The following is an 18,460-nucleotide window of genomic DNA, read 5'->3' as shown; positions in this document are numbered from 1 at the left end:
CGTTTGGAAAAATTCAAAATAAATAAATGCAGGTTACTCCAAAGTGTCTAATTAATTTGATATCGTTTGGAAAAATTCAAAATAAATAAATGCAGGTTACTCCAAAGTGAACAATATCAAACTATGTACTCCCTCCGTCCCTGAAAATTTGTCACCTATTTCCTTTTTCGTCCGTCCCTAAAAATTTGTCACCTTTCACTTTTACCATTTTTGGTAGTGGACCCTACATTCCACTAACTCATTCACACTCACATTTTATTATAAAACTAATATATAAAAGTATGACCCACATGCCACCAACTTTTTCAACTTACTTTCTATTACATTTATTAAAACCCGTGCCGGGTCAAATGGTGACGAATTTTGGGGGACGGAGGGAGTACATCTTAACAAATCTAACCCTTTATTTCATTTGATAAGTTTGGACACACATATATATAAAATAAATTATTGAAGTAAAGCCTCACAGTTTGAGGAGGTCACTTTGGTTCACGAAGATAGAATGAAAGCCTTGAGGCACTCTACGAGGCAGCTTAACAGCAGCAACAGTTTCAAGCGTGGGTGATTTAGCATCCATCACCACAAAATGCGACTCTTCCGTCTTCTCATTGTTCACGTACACCACCAAGTATCCATCATCCTCCTCCTCCGCGCCCTCCCTCGCCACGAAAACTGGCTCGCTTCCGTAGCACCCCGGCCCGTACATGCGGCTTGACACCGTACAATCCTCCGAGTCCGATAACGATAGATCTAGCTTCACCAAACCTACCATTTTAGGCATGCTTTCAAGCATCGCCGCATAAACATACCTGCATAATATAGGTTAATAAATTCTCATTAGGTCATTTTAGTCACCAAAATGAAATAACAAGGCAATTTTTCGTGGACCGACTAATCGGAAAGAACAAACCTATTCTTCTTCCCGGAATATCGAGCATTAATGGCGCCAAAGTCGAGATTCCTTCTAGAAACACGATATCTAGCGACGATCTTCTTCTCCGCAGCATCTATCACTATCTTCTCCAAAATTATCTGATCCAAATCACTTAAAGCGCGATCAACGCACAACACATTCGACGCCACCACCACTATTTTACCGCCTCCGCCTTCCTCCCACGCGTTCACCGTGTGCACGATGTTCAACCCCGGCGTCTCCATCCAATACATCTCCTTCTCATCCACCGCGTACCTCGGAATCACCCCCAGCCTCGGCGTTTTCCCCAAATCCGCCCCCATCACCGGTTTCCCGATCAAAATCCGCATAGGATCGATCACGATCTGCGGATCTGGAAACACCGCGAAGCTTTTCGTGATTGCGAAATCGTGGACTAATGAAGCTGCATTCATGGAGAAAATTTCGACGTCGGCTTGTTTAATTCCGTCGGAATCAAACCGGAAAAATGTGAGGAAGGGAGGAGTTACGAAGTAGCGGAATGCGAAGGTCTCGCCGGTGTCGGGATCGGTTTTCGGATGCGCGGTCATGGTGAGGAACCGCTCTCCGCCGTCTCCGCCGCCGAATTGGCGGCGGCAGACGGTTTCGATGTCTCCATCCGGCGTGATTCGGATTTCGTAGGGGAGATCGGTTTCGGCTAGGGCGAGGAGGCGTCCGGCGACGAGAGCGACGCTCGTGTTGGCGGTGCCGATGCCGTCTGCGAACGGATTGAATTGGAACGACATAAATCTGGCGGCCGTGAGCAGCATTGAAGCTCTGAGATTGCTGATGAAGAAAGCGACGGCGTTGGGGAGGACGGGGTACCCGAGGTCTCGCTCGGTTTTGTATTTGAAGGTTTTGACGAAGCGGCTGCAGAAGGTGGCGGCGCCGCCGGAGATTTTGAGGGAGTGGAGCATTCCGTCGCCGTCGGTGTAGTAGTAAGGCGGGAGAGGGGTGAACTGAGGGTTGGGGCCGTTTTGGATGTAGGCGCCGTCGAGGCACGGCGGGAGGGGGCCGATTTCGACATCGCAGGGGGTGGGAGGGAGCTCGGCGGCGGGGGAGAAGTTGCCGGAGAGGATGTGGTTTGGGTCGAGATGAGGAGGGAGATTCTTGGTGGGGAAGGTGGATATGAGATTATGCAATGGCTTGAAGATTTTTTCGTGGAGAGATGGGTTTTGCCTTTGGATTGAGGATGCCGTGGTTTGTTTTGGCGTCGGCTTTCCACGGCGGCGGATTATGGTTTGGCGGCGGTGCTTTGCTTTGCCGACGAATGAAGCGTCGGAAAATGGAAGAGAATTTGGAAGGGTAGAGGAAAGTAGGGTTTCCATCGTCGAGTGCTTCAATTTTAATGTGATTACGTGAGTACTTGGTTTTTTTGTGTGCTTGATTTATAGGATTTTTGACAGAGCTTTTTACCTCGTTATGAAACTTTGTTTTACTTTTTTAAATAGTTAATTGTTTAATACGTACTACGTCCGTCCCAAGTTACTTGAGTCGTATTCCATTTTAGATTGTCTCAAGTTACTTGAGTCATTTCTTTTGTTTAGTTAAAAACAAAACATCCAATCTCATCTACTTTATTCATTGTTTCACTTTTCTCTCTCTTCTTTATCTTACTTTACTCTTTCATCTACTTTATTTAACTAACTATACCCAACTATCTTAAATCTCACACCGAAAAGAAACACCTCAAGTAACGTGGAACGGAGGAAATATGTATAGCAATGACGGATTTAGGGGGCAGAGGGGTCGGCCGCCCCCTCGGCAGGTCGGAGAACCTAAATGTTCCTTTGTATCCAGCCAAAAATAGCATATTCTTTACATTCTTCATTTCTTATTTTATCAATTCACATTTTTTTTTCTTATTATCAAAATAAAATCTTTAAATACTAGTAGTACATGAAATCTATACTTTTGCTAGTTTGCGTATAATATTTGTTATATTTATTTTTATTTAAAATCATTTTTCATACTGTGTTTGTTTTATTTGTTAGTCTCTCGGTCCTCAAAGTATGAACTTTCTAATTTTGAAACATTCAAACAACATATTACCTATACACATAATCGTTTACAACTTATCCCATTACCTATAACAATTATACTATTACAATAATGTGGACCCCACTCTCCATTAACATTATTTCCACTACCTTTTCGCTCTCTCTCTTACTTTTCCCCTTATTTATCAAAATCTGTGCCGAACCTATTATTCATACTCTTTGAGGACGGAGGGAGTATTTGTTTTTCTCTCTTTCACATAAGAGTGAACTACATCAAAAGTCTCTAACGTTTCCATTTGTGTCATTGCAGGCCCCTTACAAAAAAAAATATCGCCAGACAACCCTAACCTTAAACATAATCACATATCGTATATTTATAGCCATTTTTCAGATCAAAATGTCCAAATGCCTTCAGGGGCATTTTAGTCAACTTACCAAAAACATGTACACCTACACCTACGTTGCAGACCTCCACTGTCACGGCATTTGTAATAGAGAATTTCGAGGAAGAAAAGCACAATAATCATTTCTTCTCAAGCTTCAACTTGTTAGGGCCATTGCATAATTTTAACTCATATGGATTTAATCCAATTCACCAGACAACACACATGATTGGTCGACTTTTTCTCGTCAAACTTTTTCTTTTTTTTGCTTCCAACCACAAATGAGTCTCCGCAATCATTTTCTTTTTATAATTTTATTATCAATTCATCTCAAAAGAAATAATATTCACTATTCTTAAAAACTATCAAAATGAATCTAGATTAATAGTGTAAATTTTAAATTTTTAAAAAAAAAATCATTTTCCTATATAAACATATACTATATGAAATACAAGTAAAAACTCAAATAATCTTTATATGGAGTATAAAAATTAAATAAAAAGAAAAGAAACACATATTTGGCAAATATAAAAAAGAAACGTGTATGATCTTGTCACGTGAGTGGCAAAGTGGGCAAAGTCAAAGAAAACTTTAAATGAGAAAGGGACACCATGTTTACTGTGGTCATGCCCATTGAGAGCATTCCCAACGTTGAGCAGCAGCTCACCGTCCGTCCTTGCCAGCGGCAAGGATGCGCTCCGCCACCATTGCGCTCTTGCCGCTGGCAGGGCGCTGCTCTATGCATAGAGCACGTCCGTGCCAGCGGCAAGAGCACAGCGCGTCGACGTGGCAGCTTCCGATTGGCCCGTTGATTTATCATTTATTTATTTATTTTTTTAAAAAAATCGAAAAAATCTGAAAAAATCAAAATTAATAAAAAAAATATTGTCTCACTTCCTAATAAAATATATCAATTTTTTCCACACTTTTAATTTATTTTTTTCATTATTTTTACCCCAAAATTCATACTTTCATCTATAAATACTCTCATTTCAAACACAAAAAATGACACTATACTAAACAACTCTCTCAATCTCAATTTTTAGGATTTTAATTATGTAATTTTTAATTTTTAGGAGTTTAATTATGTAATTTTTAATTTTTAGTATTTTAATTATGTAATTTTTAATTTTTAGGATTTTAATTATGTCTTTTTTATTTTATTTGTAATTTGTAATATTTATTGTGGTTTTTTAATGAATTTTAGTATTATGGAAATGTTATTGTTTAATTGAATTTTAAATTAATTGTGCTCGTCCTTGCGGAAGAGCACAACTGTGGGTGTTGTGCTCTTGCCAGAGAGCAGGCATGAATAGTACCGCCCGGGCCCACAACCGTGCCGCTGGCAAGAGCACGGTTGTGGATGCTCTGAGTTTCTTGCATTTAAAAACACATAAATCAAGTTTGCATTTAAAGAGTAGAACATGAATTACGGACAAACTTCGTTTTTTTCACGTTACTATGAGAATACAACGTTAGGTTGCAATTATTGTATATTTTCACGCATCTATCTACATCCCTTAATTTCTATTGGTGCGAATTTATTCTTCACAAAAATTTTGAGCTTGTACTTCAAAGGACATAGTATTATATTACAAGGTGAATATAGTAAATACGTACATTTATTTGTCGAGTGATACACTGTAGTATCTAATTTTATTCCTCTCTTCAAAAATTAAAGGAGATATAATAAATTATGTTTTCAGTTTTTTATATGTGATTTATAAAGTTGATAATTGCAATGATAATTTATGAGAAATGGCTGCACAATATGTCCAATCGCCAACCCAACAATCACTTGTGTCAAGAATAGTAAAAGTAGCAGCATGTAGGCTAGACCGCTGTCAGAATGTTCACTGAACTGACCGAAATACCCTTTTAGGGCTTAAGGGCAATATAGTCACAAAAAACGATATATGATTATGTTTAAGGTTAGGGTTGTCTGGCGATATTTTTTTTGTTAGGGGCCTACAGTGACACAAATTTAGGGACTTTTGATGTAGTTCACTCTTCATATAATAAGAGTCACATTTGATGTGGGTGAACAAACCGATAGCGGAATGAGGGAGGCCGAACTAATGCATGTTTATATTTTATTAACTAAGTTAGTGTTAATTAATTATTATAGTACTACTATTATTTACTTTATTATTAAAATTTATACTATTCCCTCCGTCCCAATGTAGATGTCACACTTGAGATGACACGAGATTTTTGGAGATGTTATTTTGTGTGTTAAGTGGTGAGAGAAAATATAATTTTATAATTGATGTGAGAGGGAACTTTTTCCAAAATAAGAAATGTGACATCTTTTGTGGGACAAACTAAAAAGAAAAGTGTGACATCTACCTTGGGACGGAGGGGATATTAAATTATATTAATAATTATAATTTTAAATTTCGCCCCTCCGTTACCGAAATCTGAACCTGCCACTTTATATAGAGTTAATTTATTTTTATATAGTAAGATACTATTCACTTGATATGAAGTTTTAATTACAGTAATACTCTGTGTTTATATATTTTTGAATGCATATTATTTTATTTTATTGAATGGAATGGATATTTTATTTTAGTTCATAAATATATTGGCATTCGTAGATGTTTAGAGCATCATTAACGGTAGGGGCCGGGCTGCAAAACGCGAGTCCCGGCCCGTCCTAAGCGTTGGAGGGGAAGAAGTTCCGGCCCAGGCCGGTCCCGGGGCAGCAGTTGCGGCCCGGTGACGGTCCCGCGGTTCGGCCTGGCCGGCGTTAATCGGGCACGCGCCGCAAAACGTGAGTCCCGGCCCGGCGTTGCATGCTCTCCGGGCCGGGCCGCAAGTCCCCAAATTTTTTTTTTGATTTTGTGTCTATAAATACGGAACTATTGTGCACCATTCTTACGGAACAAAGACGGCAAAGAGGAAAGCAAAGGGGAAGGCAACTGCGAGCAACTCCGCTATGGCGCCACCGCCGCCCAATCAGTCTCTGGATAATATCTCCGACTCTATGTCGGAGATGAGTATTACCTGGCGGATGAGCCAGCTGACGGAGTTGACATCGAGGGATACCTTGACCATGTCGGAGTTCGATCTCGAGTTGCACCGTGAGATGATCTCCTAGCTTCGCGCACAAATGAAGAAGTAGTAGTTGTGGCCCGGGTTTCTATGACTTGTATTTTTAATTTGCCTTGTTTAGGATTTGTAATGTTAATTTCTACTGAACAATGCATTTTCCCGGTATCAATTGTTCAACGTATTGCATATACGAGTCAAATGTGTTGAAGTTGTGAATAGTGTCATTTATTAGTTGCGGCCCGGGTTGGTGCCTGCATGGTTAAGGCAGTTGGGGCCTGAGCCGCAACTGTAGGGGAATGATGACGTGGAGGGGACTTGGGGCCTGAAATGGGGACGGGGTTAATGATGCCCTTACGGTATACCTGCAATATTATATAGTTATCCAACTTCATTAATTTTGCGGTAGCTAGCTAAGCATAATATAGTACTCCTAGTATCTTCATCACAAAAACACGTGCACCATTTTCAGCCTTTCTATTTATTTTTCATAGTTTCTAAGTGCTACAGTAATATTAAGTGCATCCGCATCAGTGCTCATGCGGAAAAGCAGGCTTCGTGTCGTCGGCACGGCAAGTACCCTGCTCACTACTGTGCTCTTGCCGACGACACGGCCCTGCTCTTAGCATTGACCACCGCCGTGCAGAAGAGCAGGGCGACGTGGCGTGTATTGATTGGCCAACGGCTTTATAGTACTCCTAGTATCTTCATCACAAAAACACGTGCACCATTTTCAGCCTTTCTATTTATTTTTCATAGTTTCTAAGTGCTAGAGTAATATTAAGAGCATCCGCATCGGTGCTCATGCGGAAAAGCAGGCGTCGTGCCGTCGGCAAGGCGAGTACCTTGCTCGCTACTGTGCTCTTGCCGACGACACGGCCCTGCTCTTAGCAGAGCACCGCCGTGAAGAAGAGCAGGGCGACGTGGCGTGTATTGATTGGCCAACGGCAAAGCCGTTGGCTATTTTTCAAGGTACTGAGGGTATTTTTGTCCAAAAAAACTTGAAAATTGTAAAAAAGTACTTCGATTGATATTAACTCATAGTTGACGGACCTCAAATGATATTTTCAAAGTTCACGGACCTAAAATGATACTCCCTCCGTCCCAAGTTACTTGAGTCATATTTCATTTTGGGTTGTCCCAAGTTACTTGAGTCATTTCTTTTCTTGGCTAAAACCAAAACGCATAATCTCACCTACTTTATTTTTCTTTTACTTTACTCTCTCTTCTTTCTCTTATTTTATTCTCTCATCTACTTTATTTAACTCACTATGCACAACTTTTTTAAATCCCGTGTCGAAAAGAAATGCCTCAAGTAACGTGGGACAGAGGGTGTACTTTGACAAAGTTCGTGGACAAACAAAGATGTTCCCGCGGGTACCCGTTTCGACACCCCTAGTAATTTATATACTATAAATACCTATTTTACGATATAGTAGTACTTTTTCTTAACTAAGTTTATTTTGCACTCTATTCGTGTATGCTATATTTTATTATAGTTTTAATAATAATTTCATCATATAGTTGACAAATATCCATTATTTAGTTAGTGCTTACTTATTTATCACGTGCATCCATTTCAGTGCACATAACTATCCATTATTTGTACCGCAAATGTCCATTCTATATACTCTTATTTGGTTGTGGACTTGTGACAACTGTTGCTGTTAGAAATCAAGATCGGAGCAAGATCAATACGATTCAAGAACACGAGGATATAACGTGGTTCGGCGTAAGCCTACGTCCACGGACAAAATGAGAAAGGAATTCATTGATGATCTAGACTGGATCAAGGTAGCGGTTATCAATCGGTATTGTTATCATACTTTTCAAGGTAGAGGTTGCATCATACTTTTCCACAGGAGGAGCATTGTTATCAATCGGTATGATGCAACCTCCTGGATCTCTTCTCTTCGTCGGCATGATTCCAGATATCAGTTGTGAGCAATTCGTGCTCAATGCCACAATCCCCTCATCTTGAAGTTTCTCCTTGTTCGCCAACATGTCTTTGAAGAACTTGGAGAATCTCGGGAAATTGGTGAAAAGATCCACCAATGAGATGTCTACATTCACCTTTCTAATCACATTCATCATCCACTCAAAACTCTTTTCTTGCATCACTCGCTTCTTTCTCGTGAATGGATATGGAGGCGGTGGAATGTCGTTAGAAATACTAGACTTGCTCTTCTTAGGTTCTGTCTCATTGGCCTTTTTGTCTTTCTCTCATGCTGTAAGTCTTCCATTTAACTTAGATTCATCGCCTTGTTCCTTGCTGCTGGCTGCAGCCTGTTCTTGACCATGTTGGGCATCCTGCACTAACGCGGGACTTCCCTTACATGCCTCGTCCGCCCCTGCGTGAGAGGAATGCAAGCCTAACATCTCATCCGCCCCTGCGTGCGAGATGCCGGAAGTACCTTGGTCGTCCATTAAAGGCATTGAATCCAAATTTCTTCCGCTTCTCAGGGTGCCTGCTTTGCAATGTTCATTTCCCTTGGGGTTGGGCACTGTATCACTTGGAATGGTGCCGGGAGTTCTTGTATGAGAAGCTGTAGCAAGCTGCCCTATTTGTGTTTCCAAATTCTTCATAGAAGCCTCGAGCTGTCCAAACTTCTCAATTGTTTTCTCTTTGAAGAAATCATTCTCTTTTTGACTCTTTGACATGAAAGAGAATATCTGTCCCATCTGATCTTCTAGTGAAGGTTTCTTATCAAAACCAGGGGATTGGGAGTTGTTTCGCCATTGGTTCCCACCATTGTTACTTGACCCAGCTTGGTTCCAATTCCCTTGTTGTTGAGGTTTCCAGTTCTGATGATTGTTGTTGAATTGACCCCCTTGGCTAAAACCTTGGCGGTTATTGCCTATGTAATTCACATCTTCAACTGTTTCTTGGGATTGGATCATTTGGCATTGATCTGTGTGATGCCCACCTTGACACAGTCCACATTTAACCATTGCAACAATTTGAGGTTGTGAGTTCAGATGCATGGAAGATACTGCTTTAACCATCGATGTCATTTGGGTGCTAATATTAGCTAGTTGTGCCTCAACCGATGTCATTCTTTCAGATTCTACTGAAGCTCCGAATGTATTTTCTTTCTTCTCAACCACTCTCCTTGGATTGTACAGTTTCTTTGATTATCTGCTAGTTTTTGAAACAAGGTCCTCACTTCCTCATGTGTCTTATTATCAAGATCTCCACCAGTACTTGCATTTATAAGTCTCATGCTTTCATTGTTTAAGCCTTGGTAAAATTTGACAAGATCACGGCCAGGAGCAAGACCATGGCTGGGACACTTTCTCAACATCTCAGTAAACATTTTCCATGCTTCAGCAAAAGATTCATCATCTTGCTGCCGAAAAGATGTGATGGCATCCCTCAATCTCTCGATCTTCATTGGTGAATTATATTCCAGGAGAAACTTGGATTTCAGATCTTCAAAGGTCGCCACATTGTACCCTGGAAGTGAGTCGTACCACTCTCGTGCTTTGTCTCTCAACGAAAAAGGAAAGAGAGCTCTCTTGATATTATCATGTGGCACATTCGCAGGTCTGTGGTTCATGGTCAACTCATAGAATGCATTGAGGTGGCTAATGGGCTCTTCGTCTTCACGGCCATGGAACAAGGTGCCACCATTCACCAAGCTGATGTAGTGAGGTGGGATGCTTATGTTATCCGTAGCATAGGCAAAATTTCCCGGGTGATCAACTCTCGATCTGACAGTATCACCGAACTTTTCCACAGGAGGAGCATTGTTATTGTTCTCGGCCATCGACTCAGCTTCTGAATCACTGCTACTACTCTCAAAATTTGTCTCAAAAAGTGGATTTTCTCTCACTGGACTTGGACTCTGATAGTCCTGATGTGTATCAATCACAGCTGAATTATGTCCTTTTCTATGATGTATCAATAACCCAAATTGCGGTGTACCCTTAGATCTGGTTCGCATTCACTGTTTTTTTTATTTTTCAGTTTTCAATTTTCTAGAACACCTACACAACAGAAAAGAAACCAAGCACAACTCAAATATACCAATTCTACCGAAAGCGAGACACTCGACAACTTCGGGGTTAGTCTTAGAAAAAGTGTGTGCTTGAATGTGTACTAACAAACTTAAAAAAAACGAGGAGTTATAAAGATACTACCACTAATAAAACACTCCTTCGTCTTCGAGTCCAGACGTGGTAGATGGCTATCACCCGTAAGAACACGAATTAAGTACCTACAAAATAAAATTAAAAAGATTAAATAAAAATAAAAATAAAACAGAAAGTTAAACAACCTATTGCCTTCCCCGGCAACGGCGCCAAAACTTGCTGTGTAATTTTAGGTCTTTTTAAATCAGAATAGATAGGCACACAAGTTCACAAAATTATCCCTAATATTACCACTTCACTGCAAGAGTACAGCTTCGTGTGTAGTAATTTAAGGTGTCGATCCACAGGGAAGGTAAGTTCGTTTAACTCCAAATAAATAAAAATAACAGTAAAGATGAATCTTTTTGTTTGAAGTTTGTTTTCTGAAAATAATGAAAAATGAAGTTGAATTCAAATTAACACAAGTGAGACAATTGCTACTCCAAACACTTGTAAACAAGACAAGGATTAATCCTATGCATTCAATTTTATCTCATACGTTCGGGACAATTTAAAATAAATCAACATGCAAGCACTGAACATGCTAAACATCAACTAGTCAAAGAATAGCTAAACACTTACTCTTTAAACCAAATTCAATAATCCTAAGAACCCTACGGAAGCGCGAGATTCAAAGTACAATTGTAATTAAGATCAAAATCCATTATCAAGTTGTCATCTAAACAATTCCAATTGATAATTTATTACCACCACAATCAATCTCAATTCAAGCTAAAGAGGCATTAAATCAAGACTATAGAATTATCACTAAAGATGCACCTAAAGTAATAAATTCATTCAATCAAATAAGTAGTAATAACGAACATGAGATAAAAACGAGCATAGAATAAATCACGAAATCAAAATGTCATACTACGTGTTTGGAGTAACACAAGATTCTTAGCCTAACATAATTAAACCAAGAACAATGATAAATGGAGATAAAACTCTAGAAATCATGGAGTAAATTTAGAGTAGATGATGGCGGGAATTGTCTCCCTTCTCTTCTCTCTTTCTCACGCTGAATTCGTCTGAGGTCCTCCCCTCAATTGCTCAATGGAAGTAATCAATTTCTTCTTCTCCGTGTGTCTGCTCTCAAAAGTGCCGTCAAAAAATCTGCTCTCCCAAAATATATGCTCTCCCCCTGCCGTCACTTTTTCCCCTTTTTATATCTTTTTCTTCCTCTTTGCCTAGTAGGTCTCGCCACTTTTCCTACAAATCCTCAACTACTTTATTTTTATTATTTTTTAATTCATTGTTGGCCCCACGTGTATAGCTTGTACATGCAAAATAAATAAAACTCAAATCATACTTTGTACAACACGTCAATTTACATATATCAACTTATAAAAAATAATAAAATTTTAATGATTAATTGATATATGATTTAATATAAAAATTAGGAGAAATCTTGGAATAAAATTAACATTATTTGATTTACATCACTTTCATCAATTGATAAATGGTACTGACCTATCTCATAACACATTTTCTACTTTCACATGGTGGGGAAGAGAGAATAGAATTATTTGGCTGCAATTAAGTGTTGTACATTTTCTACTTGCACATTTTCGTTTATTCATCATGTTGTCTCCCTCCGCTGTGATGAAAAGTGGAATATACATTCCACTGACTTTCCGTATCCACTTTGCTTTAATAATGAAACTGGGGAAAACAAAAATTATGTGTTTCATCCTCTAGTTATAAATTGTCCAAGATCTATATGGCTATGTGATCTATCTTGAATGAGACAGAAGGTCTGTAACAATAAATCTCATGTCCACCAGTGTAGATAATAATTGCACGTATAATTGTGCATGCAAATAATTCGAACTCCCAAAACATACACCAAATCCCTACTTATTAGTGAAGATGTAGAGATTTAACCCCAATTAATTAAACTTAATCAAGACTTCCACAAATCAATAAGCTTTCCCATCGCAGCAACAGACTCACCTCCCTCCTCCATCGCCGCCCTCGCCTCCTTCCTCTTCTCCTCCAACACCTTCCTCACACTCACACCCTCCATCAACTCCCTCACTCCCCTCTCCACCTCCTCCGCCGCCACCAGCCCCCCCTTCCCCTCCTCCACCCCCACCGCCACCCCCAGCCCCTCCACCATCACCACCCTATTAAAATGCTGCTCCGCGTAGAGCGGCCACGTGGCCATCGGCACGCCCTCCCACACCGCCTCCAGAGCCGAGTTCCACCCACAGTGCGTCACCAACCCTCCCACCGCCACGTGGCTCAAAACCGCCACCTGCGGGGCCCACCCCTTCACCACCATCCCCCTCTCCCTCGTCCTGTCTACGAACCCGGGCGGCAGGAGAGCATCCAAGTCCGGCTCCGAAGGCGGTAGGAACGTTTTGGATTTGTCCTCCGGCGGCGGCGACCGGACCACCCACAGGAATCTGTGGCCGCTTCTCTCTAAACCCTCAGCTATCTCTTTTAATTGAGATGCTGAGACTAAACCTAGACTGCCGAAGCATATGTAGACGACGCTTTTGCTAGGCTGTTTGTCGAGCCATTTTAGGCAGCTGTGTTCGCCGGCGGTGTCTCTGTCTTGGGCCGCTAAGAGCTGCCCCACGCAGAATATTGGCGGGGCGCGGCCGGCGTTGTTGCATTTTCCTTCACGAATTGCTGCGAGCGGCGTAGTTTCTAAGTGCTAGAGTAATATTAAGAGCATCCGCATCGGTGCTCATGCGGAAAAGCAGGCGTCGTGCCGTCGGCACGGCGAGTACCTTGCTCGCTACTGTGCTCTTGCCGACGACACGGCCCTGCTCTTAGCATTGAGCACCGCCGTGCAGAAGAGCAGGGCGACGTGGCGTGTATTGATTGGCCAACGGCAAAGCCGTTGGCTATTTTTCTTTTTTTTTTAAATCAAAAAATATAAAAAATTAGTTTTAAATAAAAAAAATTCCCACTTCCCAATAAAATATATGCATTTTTTCTCCACTTTTAATTTATTTTTTATTATTTTTACCCCAAAATTCGCATTTTCATCTATAAATACCTCTCATTTCAACACAAAAGTTTTTACACCACACTACACCAAACAATTCTCTCATCAATATACTTCTCTCTAAATTCTCACTCTTTCACTCTTGCAAAAATGTCCTACTCCGGTGATCACCTCTCCGACTCCGGCGTATAGAACCACGAATGGTTCGGCTCATCGCCATTCCCTTCGCCGGATACGAATTTCTTGCCATCTCCTCTAACCCAAGGTTCGCAAATTCCGGGTGGCTACCGGCCTTATCCGGTGGACGAGCAAGATGCCCCAGAGGGGCACTATGGGTGGGCACCCGAACAAGGCTCGGGAGGGAGCGCGATTCCGCAGTCGCGACGCTCGTGGTGTTCGTGTCGTGGCAGTACCGGTGACCCCAACGTCCGCACCCCGTACATTCCGCCCGAGATGGATAAGATATTTTGTCTATTTGAACATCTCCGAAGATGCGAAGGTAGGCACAAACCAAAGCGGGGACAGGTTTTGGTCCCGTGTCGCTCGCCGGTACAATGTCAGTCGACCGGCTGGAACCATCGAACGCAATGAGAGTATGGTGCGCAATGTCATCGGAAGAGCCAACGAAGCAATCTAAAAGTTCCAGGGGTATTACCTCCAGGAACAACAGACGGCAGAGAGCGGGACGAGTGAGGTCGACATCATCACAACCGCCATGTCGACCTACCAAGCATTGCATTACAAAGCATTCAAGCATCTCTATACTTGGCAGATGGTGCGTCATCATCCGAAGTATAAGGGTGGCATCCGATCCTCCTCCAGCAAACGGTCAAGGTCGTTATTTGATGCCGGCGAGGACGGGGTGGCAAGCCAGCTTGCCGCAGCTCACTTGGATAGCCCCGACGCCGGCCCGAGCGTTCCCAACACTGGCCGCAAGGAAGGAAACAGGCGACGGCCAGCCGCCGTCGTGCCGTGACCCCAGCCACACCGCCGGCTCCCGCTCCCTTTGTGCCGCCTCCACCCCCATCAACTTGTTGTGGGCTATTTTGGCTCAAGCCAATATGGCTGATACGTCTCGGATGAGACCCGATCAACTTGATTCACATATTGCAATGATACGAGCTCTTGGATGAGACAAATTAATTAAGATCATTAAACCCTAAACCTTAGTGACCCCTCTCTCAAATAGATTAAGCATATCACAATATAGATTATAATATAGAGTGAACTACAAAAATTGGTATCCAGAAAATGTCATTTGCATCTTCTGAGTACCCAATGTTTAAATAATCACATTTCGAGTTCAAAACGGAAAATTTCTGGGTACCAATTTTGTACTCCTAGTTCACTCTATAATATACTCCTCCCGTAAAAAAAAAATAGTTTAATATTTCTATTTCTGCTCGCCTACCAAAATTAGTCTCATGCCAAAAATGGAAATTTTCTCCCAATTTATTATACCATACTTTACCCACTTTTTATCTTTTTAATTCTCTGATTCTCTTTCATAGTTTATTCACATTTTCTTTTTCTTTATCATATTTTACCCATTTTATCATTTTTTTAATTACTTTAATAATTTTACATTAAAACATGTGTCGTCCACAATAAAACTATTTTTAGTAGACAAAGGGATTATTTTATTTTCGTTTCATAAAATTGTTAGATAATGAGAATATTGCCGAGGCACAAAAAAATTGAGAAGACAATGTATAGTGAAGTTTCAGACATAGAGTTAAAATTTTAGGGAAAATGGAAGAAGAAATTTAATGGTCTTGCCCTTATATGCAAATTACGTAGCAATATATTTATATTATTCTTCAGATACAATTAGGAACCTATAATTAATCTTATCCTAAATTTGTACATATTCCGTCTGTAAATTCAATCTTTTCCTAAATGATCATATAGGGATAAGAGGGAACATCTTTTTAGGTCCACGAACTTTGGCGAAGTATCATTTTAGGTCCGTGAACTTTGAAAATATCATTTTAGGTCCGTCAACTATAAGTTAATATCATTTGAGGTATTTTGAACTTTTTTCGGACGAAAATGCCCTTAAGGCCTTCAAAGGGCAATTTGAACAATTCTTTCGCCACTCATCTTGCGTCAAACACCTAGAGTCTAACAATTTTTTTTCCTACTGTTTAATTCAATTACCATCCAAATTGAATTTAAATATAATTAAAATTTGCCGTAAAAAATAGTACATTTTTCAATTATTAGACAACCAATTATATAGGGATAGTGAATTGGGACTTAGATACTTTATTTTATTTTTTAATCTAAATTGCATTTTAAGAACTTACTATAGGTGATTTGTGAATTATATTTAGTTTATTTGTTTTGAAATTGGATAGCTATTAATTTGGATTGTCATTCGGAGTATTATTTATATGAATTTCAGAATGAGATCAATTACCATCCAAATTAAATTTAAATATAAAAATTTGCCGTTAAAAATTGTTGGACTATAGGTCTCTGGCGCAAGATGAGTGGTGAAAGAATTGTCCAAATTGCCCTTTGAAGGCCTTAAGGGCATTTTCGTCCAGAAAAAGTTCAAAATACCTCAAATGATAACGGACCTAAAATGATATTTTCAAAGTTCACGGACTTAAAATAATACTTTGGCAAAGTTTGTGGACCTAAAAAGATGTTCCCTCTAGGGATAAATATGTAACACTCCTTCTGTCTAATAAAAAATAAAGACACTTCCCTTTCGCTTCCGTCCCATAAAAATATCTCATTTTCATTTATAGAAAATTCTCCCAAACTCATTACCATATACATCTATTTATTTGCAACCTATACCACTAGAGTTCACCATTAAACACTAACAATTATGTGGGTCCAACTATCTACTAACACTATTTTAACTACTATTCACCCCATCTCTCGTATTTTATCAATTATACATTAATTCCTGTGTCGTCCCCAATATCCTTATTTTTTGGGACGGAGGGAGTATTAAATTCACAAATTATTAAAAAATTATTTAAATGTAAAATACCTAAAATATCAATCATGCATACAGTTGAAGTAAGTTTATCAATTATCACTATGAAAATATAAAATTTATTAGTCCCTTGATGAAACAAATTAATTAAGTAAGACAATTAATTAATTTAGTGACCAACCCAATTTAAGTTAATTTATTATAATAATCGATGTGTGAAAGATTGATTTATCATTTATAATAGTATTCCCTCCGTCCCAGTTTAAGAGTAAGATTTAGTTATGGCACGGATTTTAAGAAATTGGTGGAGTGTGTAATAAATGAAGTGAAGTAATGGTTATTGGAGTGTGTAATGATTGAAGTGAGGTAGTGGAAAGTGGGGCTCTTTTGACTTTTTGTGTGGTTAGGATTTTGTTTTGTTTTATTTTTATGAAAGTAATGGCATTTGAGTGTAAATTTCATCAACAATGAGGTTAAATTTTATGTCCAAATATGGTAGATTCTAAATGTAACTCTTAAACTGGGACGGACTTAAATGGAAAAATGTGACTCTTAAACTGAGACGGAGGGAGTATATGATTACGTGAATTAGTAGTATTAAATTCATTAAGCAACCCAATTAATTAATTTATCAGCCCAATTAGGCCCATTATTAAAGTTCATGGGCTATTTACTAAACCCAAGCCTAAATGAGGCCGAACCCACACAAATTAAATAAATAAAGTAAATAGCCCTCATTCTTCTTCATTCTTCGTCATTCTGATTATATAGGTAAGTTTCTCCACCTCTTCTCTCCTCTTACCCATTTTCAAAATCTAATATATTTTAATACTTCCTCCGTCCCAAAAGAATATGCACTTTGGGTTTGACACGGGTTTTAATATAAAATTGGTAAAGTAAGAGAGAGATTCAGAGAAAAAGTAATTGAAGTATTGTTAGTGGAGAATGAGTCACACCTCATTAGAGAGAAAAGACTATCCAAATTATAAAGTGTATATTCTTGTAGGACGGACTAAAAAGGAAAGAGTGTATATTCTTGTGGGACGGATGGAGTAATTTTTATGTAAATAAGATGATATAGTGAAAATGAAATACTATAAGCAGTTAATGATGACCAGTTTCCAGTCCAGAGCCTTTGTCCTAGCGGCAAGAGCTTAGACATTATTGTATGAGGTGCCGAGTTCGAGCCCTCTTGACATCAGTTGTAATTTCCTCCTTGCGATAGGAGGATTATTTTTAATATGTACTTATTCGACAATAAGAAAACAGGCTCAATAAAGGTCAATCAAACAATTTTTTTTCTAAGTTTGCCCGTGCAATCAATGTTGGGCATTAGATTTAGAAGAATTAAACGGATCATAGAGTGTGTGATATTGTCCATTTTAGTTAATGAGTCACCCATTTTGCCATTCCACCTCCAAAAGCACTAAAAGATTGGTGTGAAGATGGAGAGGTTAAAGCAAGCTATTGAGGAAGTCAATATAGGAGCGAGGTAGATCTCGATCACACATCTCCGGTTTGTGGGCGACACTATAATCTTCTTACAAGAAACTCCTACGATGTTTTGCCTTGTTGTTAGGACTAAAAGTTAACTACCGGAAATTTGCCCTCATTATGTGTACTAAGAAGTAAGAAGATTGCTACGATGTGGAGTTTCAAAGTTGCTTATTAGTTATCTTGGTATCCCTCTATGTGCCAATCCATTGAAGATTTAAAACTTGGAAGTCGGCTGTTGAGAAAGTGGAGAGGATTTGGGAGGAGTCTTTCGATGTACATGTACTACCTTAGCCTGTTTCAGAGAATATGGTGGTGGGTCGTATCATTCAGTTACAAAGACGCTTTTGGGGATCATGTGAAAAAGTGAAAAAAATAGATAATATGGTAAGTCTTGAAAATTATGCAAAAAAGTGTTTTGTATATTATTTATATGGTGGAGTATAGTGATTCAGCTTGCATACAGTAAGTATAATGCTAGCTTTTAAATTATATACATTGTAAATTATAAAAACTAGGGTTGCATTGCATGATTGCATCCTTCTC

General features: G+C 39.6%; 3 protein-coding genes across 3 annotated transcripts; all 3 read right to left on the bottom strand.

Annotated features, from left to right (window-relative positions):
• Positions 1-301: 301 nt before the first annotated feature.
• On the bottom strand, positions 302-2,298 carry LOC121778286 (probable carotenoid cleavage dioxygenase 4, chloroplastic). The gene is made up of 2 exons (XM_042175606.1): positions 911-2,298; positions 302-809 (listed from the first exon to the last, which is right to left on the bottom strand). Exons 1-2 carry the CDS (start codon positions 2,257-2,259, stop codon positions 464-466), a joined length of 1,695 nt encoding a protein of 564 aa, XP_042031540.1. The 5' UTR covers positions 2,260-2,298; the 3' UTR covers positions 302-463.
• Positions 2,299-8,147: 5,849 nt separating this feature from the next.
• Positions 8,148-9,425, bottom strand: LOC121779186. Its single transcript, XM_042176511.1, has 2 exons — positions 8,783-9,425; positions 8,148-8,431 (listed from the first exon to the last, which is right to left on the bottom strand). The coding sequence occupies exons 1-2, from the start codon at positions 9,423-9,425 to the stop codon at positions 8,148-8,150; spliced, it is 927 nt and encodes a 308-aa protein (XP_042032445.1).
• Positions 9,426-12,262: 2,837 nt separating this feature from the next.
• Positions 12,263-14,491, bottom strand: LOC121779184 (anthocyanidin 5,3-O-glucosyltransferase-like). The gene is made up of 4 exons (XM_042176510.1): positions 14,354-14,491; positions 14,120-14,187; positions 13,976-14,033; positions 12,263-13,167 (listed from the first exon to the last, which is right to left on the bottom strand). Exons 1-4 carry the CDS (start codon positions 14,489-14,491, stop codon positions 12,409-12,411), a joined length of 1,023 nt encoding a protein of 340 aa, XP_042032444.1. The 3' UTR covers positions 12,263-12,408.
• Between the last annotated feature and the right edge of the window lie 3,969 nt (positions 14,492-18,460).

This window comes from Salvia splendens, chromosome 19 (assembly GCF_004379255.2).
Source record: "Salvia splendens isolate huo1 chromosome 19, SspV2, whole genome shotgun sequence".
NCBI lineage: Eukaryota > Viridiplantae > Streptophyta > Magnoliopsida > Lamiales > Lamiaceae > Salvia > Salvia splendens.
The sequence above is the reverse complement of the archived record's forward strand: the minus strand, read 5'-3'. Positions and strand labels throughout refer to the sequence as shown.

Coding starts and splice junctions, on each gene's coding strand:
- LOC121778286 (XM_042175606.1), bottom strand. CDS start 2,259: ATGGAAACCCTACTTTCCTCTACCCTTCCAAATTCTCTTCCATTTTCC. Junction 810..910: donor TATTCCGGGAAGAAGAATAG/GTTTGTTCTTTC, acceptor TATATTATGCAG/GTATGTTTATGCGGCGATGC.
- LOC121779186 (XM_042176511.1), bottom strand. CDS start 9,425: ATGACATCGGTTGAGGCACAACTAGCTAATATTAGCACCCAAATGACA. Junction 8,432..8,782: donor GCCTTTAATGGACGACCAAG/GTACTTCCGGCA, acceptor AGGTGAATGTAG/ACATCTCATTGGTGGATCTT.
- LOC121779184 (XM_042176510.1), bottom strand. CDS start 14,491: ATGGGGGTGGAGGCGGCACAAAGGGAGCGGGAGCCGGCGGTGTGGCTG. Junction 14,188..14,353: donor CCGGCGTCGGGGCTATCCAA/GTGAGCTGCGGC, acceptor AATGCTTGGTAG/GTCGACATGGCGGTTGTGAT. Junction 13,168..13,975: donor CAAAACCTGTCCCCGCTTTG/GTTTGTGCCTAC, acceptor ATATTACTCTAG/CACTTAGAAACTACGCCGCT.